At 38.8% G+C, this 18,895-nt stretch overlaps 1 protein-coding gene across 1 annotated transcript in view; it reads left to right on the forward strand.

Annotated features, from left to right (window-relative positions):
• The first annotated feature begins 956 nt into the window (after positions 1–956).
• Positions 957–18,895, forward strand: part of CD247 (CD247 molecule) — a 52,885-nt gene continuing 34,946 nt past the window's right edge. The window contains exon 1 of the mRNA XM_005017610.6: positions 957–1,168. Within this exon, the coding sequence (XP_005017667.4) occupies positions 1,111–1,168 (58 nt within the window). The 5' untranslated portion in view covers positions 957–1,110. The remainder of the gene's footprint in view (positions 1,169–18,895) is intronic.

The following is an 18,895-nucleotide window of genomic DNA, read 5'->3' on the forward strand; positions in this document are numbered from 1 at the left end:
CTGCAGGAAATGAGGCTTCGTGAGCACTTCAGCTGGGCGCACCTGCCCTGTTTTGTGCTGTGCTAACAGAAGAGCCTAGGCCGTGGGGCTGAAAAGTCCTGTGAATTCCTGGGATGCAGCTGGGTTCAAACCGCGCTTCCTCCCTTCCTTCCTCTGGGCCCTGCTGATCTGCCGCAGTACCTCACTAGAGGCCAGCTTCAAGCAGCAGGAAGGCTGAATGCCATGGCCTGCTCTGTCAGTAGGTGTGGCATATGTAGCTGGAGGCTGCCGGGCTTCCTGTTTCAAGCCCAGCGCAGAGGAGATGCACACTGTGCTCCCCCACAGAGATGACACGGGCTCTCCTCTGTACGGGCTGCGCTGGCTCTGAGGACAAAATGGCTCCAGAGCGCTGCATGCACACAGAGATTTTGGAAATACAAAGATGTGGTATGTTCACATCAAAAGGCACCTCCAGTTCAGAGTTACGTATGACTGAAAGGAGCCAGGTAGTGCCGGTTGTGCTAGTGTTTTACGTCCTGTGGAAACTGCAAAGACAGATGGAGTCCAACTCCCCGTGATGAAGGCCAACACATAGCCCAGGAAGTACAGCAACTTTCAGGTGCTAATGTTAAGTCAGAGCTTTAGAAATAACGCTACACTTGATATCTTTACCAGTGCAGCTATCGACTCTTGAGCAAGCAGCTATCACTTACAATTTTAGACTTCTATTTAGACATGGACATAGTTACATCCTTTTTGAAGTCATGCTGAATTTGATACCAGATGCACTTTCCAGGCCCCTCTTAGAGCTGCTGAATTGGAATATCCTAGGGATCATCAAAGTTTAATAAAAAAAAAAAGAAGAGAGAGAGAAGAAAATCTTGTAAAGAGAAAATAAGAATACAAAAGGAAACCATAAACATCAATACCAGGAACGTAAAACCCAGACCTCAGAAGCTGCGAGGCAGAGGAAGGCACGTGTGTTTTGGGGTGGCTGCCAGCAGGTGGACTCCAAAAGCCCTTATAGAAGCAGTGCTTCCTGTGGAGGCAGCCAGAAGAGCAGAGCCCGTGGAGGTGCCTTCCTCCTCATCGCCCCACACCGCTCACCCCAGCACCGCTTGCCGGAGTGAGATGAAGTGGAAGAGGATCGCTGTCTTTGCCACCCTGCAGGCACAGCTCTCTGTTACAGGTAAGGCAGGCTTTTGTTTTGTGAGGCGCTATTTTAAAACTCTTTTGAGGTGAGGGAAGAGCACAGTGCTCCATGGTGGATTCTGCAGCCCTTGGGTCCCAGGAGGGAACCTGCACATGATCTTCAACCACATGCATCCCCCTAATTGCAGTTAGCTATGGGCTGGTTTGGAGCTGGGTTTGGGGGACTGGTAAAATATGTTCTCCTGTGATATAACGATGTCCTCTGGCGGGCCATGAGGCCGGCTGCTGCAGGTGGTGGGGCAAGTTCTTCTTGTGTCAGAGCAAGCACTGTAGCCTAGAAACAAGTAATCGTTAAACAAGGTTTTAGCCCTCAGCTGGGTGGTCTTCCCTGGGATTTAAAAGAAGGTTGATACCAGAATGAAAACATAGTTGCTTTTGATAATCAGCGCAAGAAAGGTTCTCAATCTATTTAGGTAAAGCTAGAGCTATGTTACTTGCAGTGGGTGGCTGGTGGCAAGTCATGCCAGCAGGCTGGGTATAGAAGAGCATATGTCTGATAAAAGGGGATAGGATCTTTCCCTTCGTATCTTTACCTCCATGCTTGTCTCTGCTTGACACAGTGTAAAATTAAAACGTTTTTACCTTTATATATTGATTTGTGGTGGTATATATATCGACCCTGCTTGGGTAGAAAGTGAGGCAGCTTTAGCATGCACAAATCTTCGGAAGTCACATTACTTTTGGGAGAGAGGAATGTACTTCTTCATTGCTTAGAAGACCAAAAGAACGAGAAAACTATATACATCCAGGGAAGGCCTAGGCTAAAGACCGAGTTTGGGTAAGTCAGCAATGATGAGATATGAGTAGGCCACATTTGATTGTGCATTGAAACAAAATCTACTGGAAGAGTTTCACCGATGTATAGAGTATAAGTGCTTAACAAATACACCATCCTTACACTAAAGAGCTTTGGAAACTGCAAAGGACTTTTTACTTACAAGTTTTCTGGAGATCAGAGAAGGATTTCGCAGCCGCTTTGGCACCATTTCTATCAATCTGTGGACGTTGTTTCAGGAAGATTCTAAGTACAGTCGCTTTCTCCGTGGTAAGTATGCCTTCTGTTTGTGCTGCATTTATCAGGCCTGTGTCCCTTTCTGATACTGCATTTTGTACGTTGCTTTGTAGACACAGATGCGGGTCCAAGATATAAACAAAGAATAGAAACTCCTTTTCCTCGATCTCTGAGAAACAGTTTTGAAGTGTATACAGCCTTAAGATTTCTCAAGAAAAAAATAATATTTTATGAAGTTGAGGAAATTATTTTAGCTCAAAGAGTATCTGAAAATACCTTTCTGCATTTTCTCCTTTTATTCTGTCCAATATATCAATATTTCAGGCTCCTATTTGTACTTTTCGGGGAGAAAACTTTTACTGAAAAATATGTAATATTCTGCATATGGCTAGAGCCCTATGAGGGTCTTTTGTGCACAGCTCTTGGAGTATTCACACCAGGAATGAGTACATGGGATCAAATTTTGAACAAGTTACAGTTGTCATTGATTTGAAGTGGTTGCCTATAAGTTTGAGGGGAAGTATTTTTCACTGGGTAGCCACAATAGTTCAAAGGGTAGTAGTATTTAATGTAAGAGTATAGGTAGTATAAAAGAAAGGTAACACCAAATTTGTGGGATTGTTGCTGTGTTATTTATACAAAATACACAATAACATGTAAGATCACCATGAACATAGCTTGAAGGTGAGACTGAACAGATGAGGCTTTTCAGCTCAAACAGAACAAAGACCTGATGCTTCATGGAGTATTTTCAAGCCTTCTTAGCATAAAGTAAACTTTTACAAAGTTTTCATAAAACAAGCTCAGAGTGGATAGAGAGTCAGTAAGCTGCATACCACCTTAGAGCAAATTTATTCCACTTCACTGTAAGGCATTTCTGCTTACTATCTAAGCAGCCAGTCTAAAGATGCTACCACGACTGGGACTGATGAACATGTAAGGACTATCCTTTTGGTCTTTTGAATACTGAAACAAATACGTCAGGCATGAGAAATGTCTTGTTTTAAAATAAATAATTCTAGAGATGGGCCACAAATTCTGATGCTGATTTTGAATTACTGATATTAGACCACAAATTTCAGAATGCTCAATCTTGACCTTTGAGCAGTTACGGAGAAAAGGTTTAATCATATGCTTGTTTAGTTTTCTGCGTGGCCTGCTTCTAAGGTACAAAAGTGTAGCTCTGGAAGTCTAGCTCAGGTCTTCCTATAATCCTTCTATTGAAAAGTATCTAGAAATAAATCTTGAACTTCTGAGAAGATGATTTTTTTTAATTATCTTTGTGTAGGTCTTTTAATATTCTTATGTAACAAATATCGCAATCAAAATAGCAAAAATCTTTGGATAGTTTATAGAGCTTTTAGTCTGAAATATGGCAGGCTTTAATAGCAGTAAGTCAGTACTGTGTGCAAAGTTGTAGAATTGCTCCTTTTTTTTAAAAAAAAAGTTGATGACATTTTGATTTATGTAAATATATAATGCACTCATATACAAATTTATATGCCAGAGTTCTTCAATGAGACTCTTTCCCTGTTTTTCACTTCTTTACAAAATCACATTTTTCAGAATCATCTGTTAAATAGAATTGGACAGTGCACTTCTTTTTTCTGCTAACTCTGCGGAAACCAGAGCCTTTGACGGAGATTACTAGCACAGCTTATTTTCATAAGATTTTGCTGGTCTGTGTAACTGTGGCTTCTGCCCATTGGGCGTCATGATACCAGGAGCTGTTTTTTTAGTCGGTTCATGGACAGGAAGATAAAATGGACAGATCACGGGTCTTAGGGTTCATTTGTTCCTTCCTTTTTATGAGATGACTTAGCAGATCTGCAAACTATAAGACTTGTAAACTTAAAGTTGTTTACAAGACAATCCAGAAAACCCAGGCAAATAAAACCAGACAACTTTGGCTACTATCTCCATGTCCTTGTGCCCAGCCTCTTAAGTTCTCCTAGCTGAATTCTTGCTAGACCAGGAAAAAAATCCAAAGGTTTAATTTTACATGTTTTATTTCCTTTTTCTTTTGTCTGTTCACAATGATTCATTAATAATTCATGTAAAAAAAAAAAAAAGGCAACACTGGACTAGCACATTAGCAAACTGAACAAAATGTAGGCAAATGTAGCCTTTCTTTTTAGAGGGCCATTTGTCGAGCACTTGCAGTATTATATTCAATTCTCCAATGCTTTTTATAGAGTAAGAGCTTTCCGTCTGAATCCTTCCAAGCAAAATTCCTAATAAATGAAGTAAGAAGTTAATGATTGTGTTCCTTTTGTTGTTTTTCACGTATGCTAGATGGGAAGTATACAAAAAATAGAGAAAGCTGTCTGAAAATATATTTATATTTCTCTTATGTGTATCCTTAAGAATATGTGTATAAAAACACAAAGTGTGGGGGAAAAATAAGAGGTTTTCTGGCAGCTTAAATGGGACAAGAACTTGATTTATGAATGGACATTCACGTGAGGAATACTTTTGACAGTCATTTTCCGTTATTCACGCAAATTTGAATTGTGACGATCACCACGTGTAAACATGTTTGAAAATAAAAAAAGAGAGAGAAAACAAATTCTTCACAATTTCCAAACTGTTACCAAACTCCCTTTATAATGTAAAGAAAAAAGACTTACTTGCACAACTGCGGAGGAACACCAAATACCTCCTTCAATTCATCATATAATCGAATGACTGTATGTTATGGAGGACTGCCAAATGCAAGCGCTATGCTGGCAAGAAAATACGGTATGCTGCTAGAGTGGCATGAATGGAAGATACAACTTGTTAAAAGTACTTAGAAAACGTTTATCTTGCTACGTGTACTTGTATGTATATTGTTGATTTTCGGTGTTCTGACAGTCAACAGCTAAATTAAAGTCTTGATATTGCTTTTTTTTTTAGCATTAAGAAAACAATTTATGCTGGTCCAGAGTCTTTAAGAAGCTGAAATTTTACAATTTTTTTGCAATTTCCACCTGTGTATAATGTAATATTTTGAGACTGGTTTTGAATATTGTTCTGTTAAGTTCTACTCCTTCAAAAAATGTCATATTTTTAGCTTTTAAAACATGGCAGTCCAAATCCAATTTATTCAGCAAAGCAATGGAGATATTTAACTCCACATTGTCCTATGCAACTGGTTACATATGCAGTTACTAACTTAGATAAAATATGCGCGCGAATGAGAAACTTAGTTTGCAGTTCTTCCGTCTACTCGCTCAAGCGCACAAATCTTGGAAGACAGTGGAAACGCATGTATTTAGTCAAGTGCAGTATGTCTATCTTCGTGAAGGTTAGACTTACGGATGGGTTGGTCTTTTGCTCTTGATGATTTAGGTATTAAGAATAGGAGTGAAAACATCTAGCTCCTAAACCTCAAAGGTCACAAGCATTGGTATCTATGCCAGTTCTGTTTAAGGGGTAGAAATTATGTTAATTTTTGAGCCATATACACTGGACATATTTGAATTCCTACAAGTTTCTTAGGAATAAACTATCAACTTTTGGAAGCCCTTTATGTATTTTCTTTTTAATATTTTATTATATGTGTGTCAAGTTTTTACAGTCTCGCTCTGTTCAGTCTTACCAATTGGAAATGGAGACAATCAGGTAGAACAGACACACAGAATGAAGGAGATTTAAGAAAAATGGGAGTTTCCCATCTCTGCATGCTTTCCATATGTGAGAGCATGTTAAACACAGCACTTCTGGCAAAGAGGTTGCTGAGTCCGATGTGATGCTCAGACTATTTCACCTACTTCTGTCATGGAATGGCGTCGTGGTGAAAACTTCATCTCTGTATCCTGACTGATGTTCATCTTCATCCTGCCTCTTTCTTAGTAGAAGAACATTTTTATTTTTTTTTAATTTATTTTATTTCTAAATGATGGGGAAGCCATAAAGATAGCACTTAACTCTTTGAAAGCTCAGATAATACGGAAGTGAGATAAATTAGAATTAGATGGAAGCTGATGAGGAAAAAAGGTTGAAAAATTATCAGCAAATTTTAGTATAAGCTATCACTAGTTTTCCTTTGCAAACCTTCATGGCTCAGAAGCAGAAAAAGAGTGAAACAGCTATGTAACCTGTCACTTTAAAAAGGCAATTGCTGTTTCTGGGAAGCGATAGGCCAGCCTGCCACAGTGCTTGTGGTTGGCAAGCACTGAAAATAGTCTTCTGGTCAAAAAGCAAATCTAACTTGTAGAACTAGAGAACACTTTAAAAGCTTTCTTAAGTGCCCCAAAATTTGAATCTCAAAAACAAATATATATGTAATAAAGTCAACGAGTAATGAACTGAAACACTTTTCTAATGGGTTAAGATGCAATACCAAAGAAATTAATAAGAGAACACTAATGGTGCGCTATTTCTTTTTGGTGGCTAAGGAATAAAGGAAAGAGCTGCGTGATTTGGAAAAAAAAATCCTGATTGTTCATTCAGATTTTATGATCAGTTTATTCCAGCTAGGAGCATGAGTGTTTTACATTCATTTCACTTAAAATGTTGCTGTCATCCCCATGACAGCCAAACCTTAAATAAACAAAGCTAAATATTTATTAAAATGCTTCACAAATATTTAATGCATAAGTATGTGTTACAGATTCATTCAAATTCCTCACGGCATGCATCTTGTCACAAAGTAAACTGAGGCTCAGAATGGGGGGAAAAAAAGAGAAACGTCCAGTTGGTAATTAGATGGATGAGAGCAAGCCCTCGTACTTACACGGATCTTGCAAGTAGATCAAGATTTTCTTTGTGCAGGCATTGATGTTTGGGGGCAGAGCCTGAACGGGTAAGATACTTTGGTTAAAAATACTAATTCTGAATTCTCTAATACAGAAATTCAGCTCAAACTAAAAATTAACATACTATAATTTATTACTTTATTGCATCGATTTGAAGCAAGAGTTTTGTACAGTGTGACAGAATCCCTTTTGAAATATTCTTATCAAGTATCAGTTAAGTGAAAGAGATCAACTTCCTATAGTTAGATACTGCACATTCCCAGTCTTCAAATGTTTGTTTTGTCATTCGGAAATAGCTGAATGGTCTGAGTGATGACTTTTAAAGCTATAAATAAATTGTGCGGCTGGGTTGGGATCTTGCAGCTGGCAGTTAATACAGCAGATTTTTAAACCTTTAAAAAGAAAAATTTTGACTCGTATCATCTTATGCATTAGAGCCTTATAATCACTAGGTGTTAGTTCATTTTTTTTATTTATTTATTTTTTTTTCAGAGAACCCTACTTCAAGTCTTTGGTAGGAAAACTCATTTCTGTCTCTACCTGGTATCTGTTGTTGCAATTTACATCATTTCCCATCTGGCCATGTAAAACTGTTGCAATAAAGAAGCCTTACCAGAACTATCTGAAGTAATTGCTCTCTTTATCTGTGTTTCTCTCTCCATGATGTGAATTCACAGAGTATCATCGCTTTGGGCTTTTACGTAAGTAAGGTGATTTCAGCTTTTTGCAAGCATGAGGGGGCATTTATGAGGAAAAGCAGAATGAAGTCCTGTGAGTTTCATTACAACCCATTTGCTGAAGGAAGGAAGACAGAATACAGAGAGAGAGAGAAAAATACTTATATAATTGATACCTTGTAAAAGAGTCTATCTACACCAGAGACATCTGGTTTCTAAGAAGCAAGCAAACAATTCTGTGAATTGTGTACAGTTCCTCTGTTCATGAAAGGTCTTGTAAAACAGATTAGTTTCTTTTGATATTTTTTTAAAGAATGTTATTTAAATTCTACAGATTTCTTCTTGCTACTAATTTTCAGTTGTTATTTTTATGGTTTATTACCTGAAGGCATGATACCTGGCCAAGTTAGTGTGCACGGGTAAACTCGTTCTTGAAGTCTTAGTCATTATAGACTAGAACTTGTCTAGGAAATCTGTATTAGGTTTTCAGGAGAGCTGTACGGGAATGGTATTGTATGAAGTAATGTAAGCACGTGTTTTTCTTCCTGATTTTTTTTATATTTTTTTTTCCATATTTCTCAGGAAATGCCAAAATGTCTGTATTAGTTTGGCACTTCACAGTCTGTTGCAATTTGAAGACTTACAAATGCAACACAACCGAAGCAATCCATGTGATAGCTAACTGACTTTGGAGGCTTACAGTAGCAATAGATTTGACCTCATGTTTGTTACCTGCAACATACTCCTCATTAGTAATGGGCTTCTGATTCTTTTGATCTATTTTTGGAAATTGAACTTCTCTGTGTAAGTTTTGCTGAGGACTACTCTGATGAATAAAGTATCTGAATGAAATCTTTGCGGGTGGTGAGCTTAGAGAGTTTTGGTGAAAGTAAATGAAATTAAGCCCACATTTTTTAACACCAATCCCTTGCTTTCCTGAGAATAAAAGGGAGTAATACCCAATTGCAAATTGTCTAGTTTTTAACTTTGTGACACTATTGATCTTCTACATGTAAAACCGAGCAGTTGTGTATTATGACAGTAACCACACCCAGCAAAGATAAGCAAGGTTAACCAATCTGGATTTCTAGCTGAGGGTCAAACGTCATTCCAGTTACTTTAAAAAAAAAAAAAAAAAAAAATCTAATATATACTATAAAAGTCTTAAGGCATTTATTTAGCTTCTCAGGTTGTTTTTTCATCCCTGGTTTTGACAGATAAACTCTACTTTCTGAATCAAGCTCAATTACAGCTTGCTTGCTGAACATGTGGATTTCTTTTTGCCTTGCAAACAACCAATAATTTTATTGAAAACAGCACAACATTGTCCATTTTCTTTATATATAAACCTTGTGAGAGAGCTTAAAGAGTAATTTAAGGTGACTGTTTCCCAGATGATTAGCAATGCTGTCTCTGGTGGAATCTCAAGTTCGGATGAAGACCACTTGTAACTTCAAAATGTATTCCGTCCCCAAAAGTTTGAAACTAACTACAGATCATCAAGAGTGTTTTTATTATTTTTTTTTATTTAATTATTTTAAGAGTTTTGCCTGTAATATAATGAGATGAAAGGTTCCGCGTGCTGGGTTCATTACTTGATCTTTTTTCTGAAGATGCATTTTTGATCGCATCTTTGATTTTCTCCATGATTCAAATGTTAAAAAATGGAGGTTCTCACTAAACTATTTCTCTAAAAGAAGCAGTTTTAATTTACCTTGTTTGGAATTCTCTTAAATTTCAGATGCCTCTAGTATTAATGCAAGCTAGATGGAACTGGAATTTTCCATGTCCTGTCTTTTCATGCAGATAAATTAATCTCTTCTAATAACTCATGTTATTTTTCTACTTACCCCAAAACCCAGCAGTGCTATAATGCATTTGTTACTGCTGTTAGGTATGTCTGTTTTGATAGAAAAGCAGCAGATTTTCAGGCTTGAGACTTTTTTTTTCTGTTTTTGTAACTCTCTTGAAGTTACAGCTATGAACCTTCAGCCCTATCTTATTGTAACATCTTTTCCAAGATGTTTTTATCTGATTTTCTTTCTCAGCTGCAAAGAAGTAGCTAACAAGTTTGCCCCCTTTCTCTTTCTCTCTTGCTGTTCTTTTTACATCTTGAGCCAAATGTGTACTTGTTAGACATGATGGCTTTAGTAGACCAAATACCAGGTTTAAAATCAAGCTTAGAGGGAAGTGATTTTCTGATTCCGCTAAATTTTCCAATATATTTTTTTTTCACTGTTTTCTATTGGGGTAAATGAAATCCTTCCAAAGTATTTTTGTGAGACACCAAGCAGCCTGTGAGCAATTACTGTTCTGTGTTTGGGAAGAGGGAAACCCAGTTTCAAGTCCTTGGTCTGTCTGACTCAGAGCAGGAGCTTGGCTGGGACTCCCACGTGCTGAGCTAGTCAAGAGACACCCGTTGGTTTTGATGAGAAATTCTGATGCGAGTCTAAAAACATTCCCTAACTAACGTGTCATCAGAATTTGTAGTGCAAAGCGTTTCTGATGAACTAGTGTTACATATTTAAACCTATTTGTTTTAAAACAAAGCAAAAGAACTCAATGGAGTAGATGTATTTTTGTTCTGGAGAAGACTTAGTGTTGTCCTTGCCTGTTTTGAGGAGCCTTATACATGTAATTAGGGTCAATGCTACATGGGGGAGGGTGTACCTGGGAGTTTCCCCATCCACTCTTACAAAATGTGTGTTTTCTCTAAAAGTGACTGTATTTCAGCAACAGCATAACCCTAAGCAAGCTCCTGTGTGTGAGTTTGTCTGCAAAACAGGGCATAGAGGTGGTATTCTCTTATCTCCAGGTACATGAAAATAACGTAATTACAAGTATCAATAACAAATATCAATATCTGCTTATAAATCGATGATCCTACCAATTCTGAAACCACATACACCTATGCAGGACTGTCAGATTTAGAAGAAGGTCCTAGGCTGCCAAGTCTTTACGGTATATAGGGACCAGAGGGAGTCAGCAACATGGAATATAATCAGGAAGAGGCAATCTGAGAAAGCCCAGCATGTGCACTGAGCTGTCTGGAGCAATAAAGGAGGGCTTCAGGCATTCTAAAAGGCTTGGTAGCCTCACCTCTAAATATGCTGTCTATATGCTGTAACTGTGAAGTGGGTATAATACTGAATTTCTGTCAAACTTTCCCCTTCTAACTGGGACATATTATCGCGTTAGAAAAATGGTGCTTATTTGAATATACCTAACCTAGCTTTAAATTAGTCTTGTTTCGGCAGCTCTCCAATGACAGCAGTACAGATTTTACTTCAGGCTAACTGGCTGGGTTTTTACCAAAGTGCTCAGCCAGATTTTTGCAGTTTACACAAAGATCTATGCTGGAAGGAAATGTGCTGTTATCGACTAGTGTAAAATCAGCTTAGCTATGTTTCTGTGAGCTGCTGCTGCCTCCACAGTGACTGCAGTACATACAAAAGTTTTGGAAAGGATACATTTCTCATTCTGTTTCTTCAGATCCACTGGAGTCTTCAGCTCTTGAAACTTCGGGGTCATACTATACTAAAAACATAGTAGTGTTCAGATTAAAAGGTGTCTAACACCCAGGAAAAAGAATGCCTCTAAGTAACTATCTAGTATTTATTTGTCAATTTGCCTGCATAAATGATTTTACAAAATGGTTTTATTGATGTCTGCAGTTAGATATTGCATTCCTAAAACAGTGCTTTGTTTTGAGGTTTTTATTTTCAATGTATTTCATTCAACTCCACATTATCTCGTTCTGTTGTAGTTCTGAATATATACATATATATTTAATTTTATCAGATTAGGAATGTTGCTGTTAGTAAGCAAAATAAAAATGAATGAAATGTAAACTTTAAATCAGGAATTTTGAACTTTGGGATCTTGTCTGAGACATTTGGAGGTAATTCTGACAATTCCTATCATCCTCACTGCTTCACAGATTTGCTCTCCCCTTAGTGAAATAATGTTTTTTTAAATAAAGCAAGAAGATGGGAAAATGGGGACACAGGTTTTGTACTTTTAATAGTGGGTGATTCATTGAGTGTCATTTAGAAAGCCACTGCAATATTGGAAAGACCACATAAGCCAGTGTCCGAATTTATTTAAGGTGGGCTGCTCTGTTAGCTTTTTTTTTTTTTTTTTTTGATGTATTTCTTAAATTTTTAATTGCTTCTCAACACTTGGAAAGTATCAACACCCATAATCCTAAAGAAGATATGCTATTTGATTAAACAACAAAGAGTTTTATTTGCATATTTCAATGGTGTTTTGAAGACTGAGACCTATGAACTACGCTTTAGATCCTCTAGTGTGATCTATTTTATACATAGGAAATGAAAATAGTGTCTGTGTTGAATTTGCTGCTACATTCAGCAAGTTGCTTGTACTGCTTACAGGACTGCTTTTGGTTGTGTTGGGAAAATAGCAAATCTCTTGCCCTCCTTCTCTTAAAAACTTCACCATTCCAGATTTAATTGAACTGATGATACAGGAAAAGTAAATCTGTGGGCTCACTGTTAGCCTTCCTGAAGTGGGGAGAGAGGAAAAAAATAATGTTCCATGCAGCCTATATGGTATTTCACGCTTAGAAGGCATCTTGAGATCTTTAGAAAATGTGCTGTAGAGTTTCAAGTATTTCCCGCTCCCCATGCAGCCCACCGAGGAGCACAACACTGAACGCTGGTGCAGCTCTTAGCGTGGTGGTATTCAACCTGCCTGGTGTCTGAGTGTTACTGTTCAGAGACTGCAGAATCGGGATTGCAAATATATGTACACAATTATTCCAGCCACCTCTTCCTCCCATGAGGATACCTATGCTGGGACAGGATGATTGTGATACCACAAATAACTCATTTAGACTAATTCAAACATACATTATTTTTAATGGAAATAGTCCTGGCTATTTCAGGAGATGTTCCAGTGCAGCTCTCAGCTGTCTGTCTTCCTATAACTGCCTGCTTCTTTTCTCATAGGTAGCTGCTGGCTACTGAGGACTTGCCCTGCGCATTAACTATTAACCAGACATCAAAGCAAGGGCTTCCCTTGGGGATTGGCTGCAGTTTATTTGCTCAATGTATGTAGTCTCTTTTGCCTCGGGCGCAGAATAGAGCACCTCGGTCTTGAACTCCCTGGTCTTTGGCTTCTGAGAAGCGAGGCTGCCTAAGGGGAGTTATACTTCAGCAAAGCTTTTGTTCAGGGTGTGCTGGCTTATACAGGGTAATATCTGTAATGTGGCTTGGAAAACGCTCGGTGCATGGCACTTGCCTATTATCTGGGCAGTATTTGAGAACCAGAGGGGTGTGAGCTTGCTTGAAACCTACTTGGGATGTCTATTTTTTTTTTTAATTTTATTTTTTTCTAGAGCTGTCACTCTATTGAGCCTTTCAATCTTGGGGCCTTGAGCTGAGGGATGACAAGAGGGGGGGGGTTGGGGAAAGCGTGAAATATTTTGAAATAGAGCCCTAAAGGCAAGGGGCACTTTGAATAGAATTTACATATAGCTCATCAAAACATTGCCTCTTCAACATCTGTATGTAGAGCGTAAAAGAGCACTAACTTGTGTATTTGTGCAGAGGATTTGAGAGAGGTGATGGCTGCTGTCTAAAACACTGGGAGGAGAGGGGATGAAATAAAAACGAGAGTGCACGTTAGAACAGATAACTATAAACTGGTTGCTGAATTACTTTAGGGGGATAGAAGGTTTTGCACTACATGAATAGTTTTGGCGTAGATTATTCTCGGGGCAAGGGAAGTAGAAATTGCTATCTTGTTCAGGAGGGGCTTGCTGAGTTTATGGAACGGATTTTATCATATGGATGTATGTAGGAGCAAGAGACAGTTTGCCAAGGAGATCTTCCACAGTCCTTTGTTCTTGTTTACATGTTTGAAAGGTACACAAGAATACACAGTGTTTAATCAAGCATATTAGAGGCAAATCTGTGCTTCATAAGTCAAGGGCCGGACAAAAACACAGATGCTATTGTCATTGCACAAGTGTATGTGCAGACAGCAATACAAACATGTGAATGGCTTTGTAAGGATGCACCGCAAGCAGGTCTGTGCAAGCCCATTCAGTTCATATGTGCTATTTGGTAGGTTAACATTCACATGTGTTTGATTTCCATTATTAAGGGTATTTTAAAATGTAAATGTAATAAGGAACAAAGATGATCTTTAGCAAGTGTTTGTTTGCTGCTATTTATGTACATACTAAAATTACAAAATCTGTTGTTATTCTTTCATCTTTTATCAAATTCACAGCAGGGTGGTGGTTGTTGTTGTTGTTTGGTTTGTGTTGTGTTGTTGTTTTTTTGGTGGGAAAGTGAAATTTTGCTCTTACATACATGCAGTTCAAAGCGGAGAGGCAAGAATGTTTTCTCAACTAGTGTGAAAAATAATAAAAAATTTACTTTTCAGCTTGAAATTACTATTTCAAAGACAGGGAGTGGTACTGCTTCTGGGACCTCCTCTGTTTCTACCCTAGTTCCTCTCTCTTGCTTCAGTGCTACCTAGATTTTGTCTTTTAAAAGCAAGAGGTAGAAGTATATCTTTCTAGTTATTCACCTTCCCATCAGTGATACACCTGAGATTTGTTATGTTATCAGACTTGGCTGTATGTATGAGGCTGAGACATGCTGGGCTACGAGGAGTGAGATGGGTCTAATTGGTTGTGCCGTGTGAGGAGAAGGGTGCTGCTCTGCCATAAAGAAATATACCTTTGGTATGTCTTTAGATCGGTGTTCTGTTCACGTTGCTTACCCAAAGGTGTAGGCTTTTCCTACAGTCACTTCCTTCTCCTCCAAGAGAACCACTGTTGGTGGGAGGATCATGTCAGGTCATGGAACAGCAGAGACCTCACTATGGTAGTGTTTGATGGGTGACATGTTGCCTTCATACCATACCCAGCATCGTGTACACCCAGCTTAAGAAAATCGTACAGGCTGGCAACACCAGGCTTTTAACCATTAATAGCATCTCAGGAAGTATCAGTGTTGCAATATGAATAGGAATCCCCTAAAAGCCTCAGTGTAGATGGGCTCTTTTGTGAATGCAAATAGAAAGAAGCCCCTGTGCAAAATCAGTCAAGCTATGCAGTAAAATCACTTCTTGATAGTTGCAATTACATCATGGATAGAGCACATTTTGGTCCTGCAGCGCAGACAGGACAATGAATTGTGTCTTAACCTTGTCCCTGAATTATGTGGTAGCCTTTGATTCTGTTCGGGCTGTAACATGATTTGGGAATGTGGCTTGACACCACCTATACTGCAGAATAAACTGTGTTCCTGGCAGGGTTCAGCAATTATCATCTCATGAGCACATTCTACTCTCCCTGTGTAGATTTTTTTTTTTTTTTTATCTTTTACTGCATCAGCACTTCCTGCTAACCACATTACATTCATTAATTTAATAATTTCTTAGAAATTTGCAGTACTTTGTAAGCATGAAGGTTCTCACACTATTCTTCTGAGGTAGTATGTTCCTGTCTTTTCTCTTATAATGTGGTAAATCAGGGCACAAAACATTTAACTTCTGTTCAGAAAGTCTCTGGCCAGGAATAGAAATGCTAACTGCTTTACCTGTTAGCTACGTTACGTTTCCTTGCCTGAACTCGTGGTGGACTATTAGAATGGAAGAATAGAGTAGAAATGGTAAGAAACTATTTATTCAAAACTTTTTTTTTTTTCAGGACCCTCGGTTATGAGTTTTCTGCCAAAGCAGGAGGAAGTTGTTTCTTGTTGCTATTTATGAACAAAAACAGCAATATAAATAGAAACCTGTGTTAAGATAAGAGAGGTGTCTCCGTATAAGCTGTTGCATCAAGAATAAAAAGGACTGGAGATAAATGAAGTTCTGAAGCAAGCAGTAGATGAATTGTAAGATACTATATCTCTGCTATCACCAGTTTAACAAAAAAATAAATAAATAATAATCATCAGGCAAAGCAAAACCTGACTGTCAGAAAATAAGTGCCACATCCAGCATGCGGAGGCCAGACCTTCTGTACAACTGGGCTGAAGTGAGCTGTACTGGGTACAGCTGGGATGCTCCTCAGGATGAGCAGTATCAAGAAATAACAGGTAGAAAAACAGGAGAGCATGGCTGAAACACCAGTGATCACTGCAAGTTCTATCAACAAAGTTAGAATTAAATTTGTGCAAATATTTATGATGATTTGCATTAAGGATGAAATTTCAAAACTAACTGAAGTTTTTAAGAGTCCAAACAGCAGAATCCTAAATGTGTCCCAGGAGTGCCAAGAACTCGCCGTGTCTAAGTTAAACTGCTCTGAATCTTTCTATATCAACCGATTTGAATTTGAGAGAGGGAGAAGGAAAATAAGGTGGAGGGAAGAGAGGGGAGTAATGACAGCATGTAAAAAAGGGCAAGGTTTTTTGAAGAGGACAAACTTTCAGAAAGAGACATGGAGGAGAAAGGAGAATGCATATAAAGACACAGCAAAGAGCCTCATGGGACAATTTGCACTAGCTAGTTCAGTGGAGGAGAGCTAGCAAAATTCAAAATAGCAATGGTTCATACCAAGATTAGAGAGGAAAACAGTATGGTTTGTTGAAATGGCATCTTTGATACCTTCGCACAAGCTTACCGGTGTTACATAGAATATGGTTAAATTCTATTCAGTGCTTCATAACAGGATGCTGAAAGGTTATGCAGTTAAAAGGTATTATATCATAAAAGAACAAAAAATCAGTTAATATGTTTATGTGGTTCAGAAAGATCCTAAAACTCAGATTATCTTGTTCTTATACTCTTGGATGCCTGTTATTGATCTCTGTCACAGGCTGTCAAACGTGAACTTTAGGTCTGACATTGTGTATGGGTTGGTCGTAGGAGCTGCATTGAAGACTGGCTCTTCTAGAGTTGTTAGAGGGTCAGTTTGAGTCTGGGGTACATGCAGAAGATAAGAGCAAGAGGACAAGCCAAAGTAAAGTTACTCTACAGACTTGTTCAAACGGACAAGTGTAAAGAAACATGGAGATGAGCCAATGACATTCATCAGTTAGCATTTAGGTTTAGATACAAAGGGTGTTGGGGTGGGGGAAGTCATCTGATAACAGATATAAAATTTGAGAATGGACTTCAAAAATGTAGAATCTTTCCATGATACTACCCTAATTATTACTGGGAACACTAATGGCATGGGAAACTGCAAGAGTAAGGCCACGGTATTTTTCTTAGGCAACTGTCTCTAAGACAGAAATAGCAAAGTTAAGTGACTTTTCCTTGAGAGAACAGAACACCAACAGCTGATGTTAGAAGAAGGTCAAGATGGAAATGACTACCAAAAGCACGGACACACTCTTCTGTAGAAAAATGATAGATTGTTGTTTTACTGCCAGAAGGGAAACCTTTGTTTTGACTTTGTTTTTCTTTTGAAAAGGCGATACTGCAACTGCTGTGTTAAGCTAAAGACTTTAGTGGAAAAAAAGTGCATCGATTCACTTCCTTGGTTTATTCTCTCATTTTTGCCAACGTTTTAATAGAGAAAAGCATTTTCTGTTTGTTTTAAGCAAAATATGTTTGAAGGGCAATAGTAAGGTTGTAAGTTCCCAGGGGCTTGGTGTCTATGCCTACCCAGCTCTCCTTGGATGAGTGATGAGTAGGAAACCCTCAGCAGGGCCTGCTCCTGGTCTTGGCAGAGGAGCAGGATGATGAACATCTGACTAACTCAAAATGCTGGCAGCTGTAACTGCAGAGGTACGTAAATTTAAAACAGCAGGGGTTTTCCAAGGCGTTGAAAAGGAGTGGGGAGAGTGGGAGGCAGAGGAGCTACCAGAATTTTTCTCCAGGCACAGAGGCTGAAAATGTTTTGAATGTCTTCCCCATTAGAAGTGCCAGGCTAAGGCAATGGCTACAACCAGAGGGGCTTTCACGATGACTTGGTGTGGGTGTAGAAAACGAAAACACAGTAAGGCCACAACCTTCAAATTCCTACAATGAATAAGTTCAGTAATGTCACAGGGTCTGAAGTCGTGATGTTAATTCCTCTTATCAAGGAAAACCACCATGCCCCTCGTGCTGCTGGGAGTCACCCGAAGCTGTCACACTCCTTTTTCCATTTGCAGTGCTTTGGGATCGGGGGCTGTGACTGATTTACCACGAGTTTCAAACAGTCAGTGCCTCCTTCTGTGCCTGTTCCCTTTACCTGCCTCTGTAAGGTGTTCCTTTGGATTCTGATTGTGTACCACTGTATGCGCTCCAGAAATTAATGCACAAAAGGAAGCTAAGATAAAACAGAAACACATCTCTTTGCAGGACTGAGGTGCATGCAGTCTTTTGGGGTCAGTTGCTATATTTAAAGATGTATACCTGTAACACCTGAAGCAGTCATCCAAGCCAGCTGGGGTGCTCAAGATTAGTTAATGATATACAGCAGCAGTTGAGTTGCTGTTGATTTATGGCACTGAACACTCATCAGTGAGTAAAACACAGCCCTTATGGTAAAGGAGTAACTGAGCACTTCTGACAAAGTCTACAGGTAATTAAAAGCAAGAGAGATCAAGATGTTTCTTGTTTTGTTTTGTTTTTAGTTTGTTTATCTCCAAAGACAGTGGTGGTTTCTTGGAAGAGCAACCTAGAAACTAAGTCTCTTCCACTGCTGACTTGTTTAGGGCAAGAGAGGCATTTCAGTGCTGAGGTTGACCCCTTTTGTTTTCAATGCCTTTTGTGCAGAGCCTCCAAAACGCACAAGTTTCAGGCTGCTTTTCCCTCAACTCAGCAGAAAATGTTAGTACCGCCGATCTCTGTGACAGAACAATGGGTGACAAACTGCCTTGTCATTTCAATCAAAGCCACCCACACTTGTCATTTGATTTATCCAGGGTTAAACCGTTTATTACACACCAGCTTGGGCTGCCCAGGGTAGCTGTTTTTCTTAATCTCTTGTCATAACTGTTGTAGGTTGGAGGCGGGAACGAAAGCACCTGCTGGCTGAAGTGACAGCTTCATTCGAGGAGCTGGGGATTCAGCTGAAAGGGAAAACAAAGGGGGACATGAATTACTGGGTGTGCAGCTCAGGAGGATAATGTGTTTTGCAGAATTAGGAGTTTGTTTAAAAGAAATTATATAGCAGTTCTCATCACCTCCTACTTCCTATATACTCTATGTCTTCCCTCTTTTTTTCTATGTTCTTCTTGTTCCCTTCTCCCACATCAAACTGCTTTTGGAGTTGTTTTTGCTAGGAGGCTTTGCTGTTTTAATTGGACTATATTCAACAAAACTCACTAATAATTCTTATGCCAGTTTTTGTT

This window comes from Anas platyrhynchos, chromosome 1 (genome assembly GCF_047663525.1).
Source record: "Anas platyrhynchos isolate ZD024472 breed Pekin duck chromosome 1, IASCAAS_PekinDuck_T2T, whole genome shotgun sequence".
Classification (NCBI taxonomy): Eukaryota; Metazoa; Chordata; class Aves; order Anseriformes; family Anatidae; genus Anas; species Anas platyrhynchos.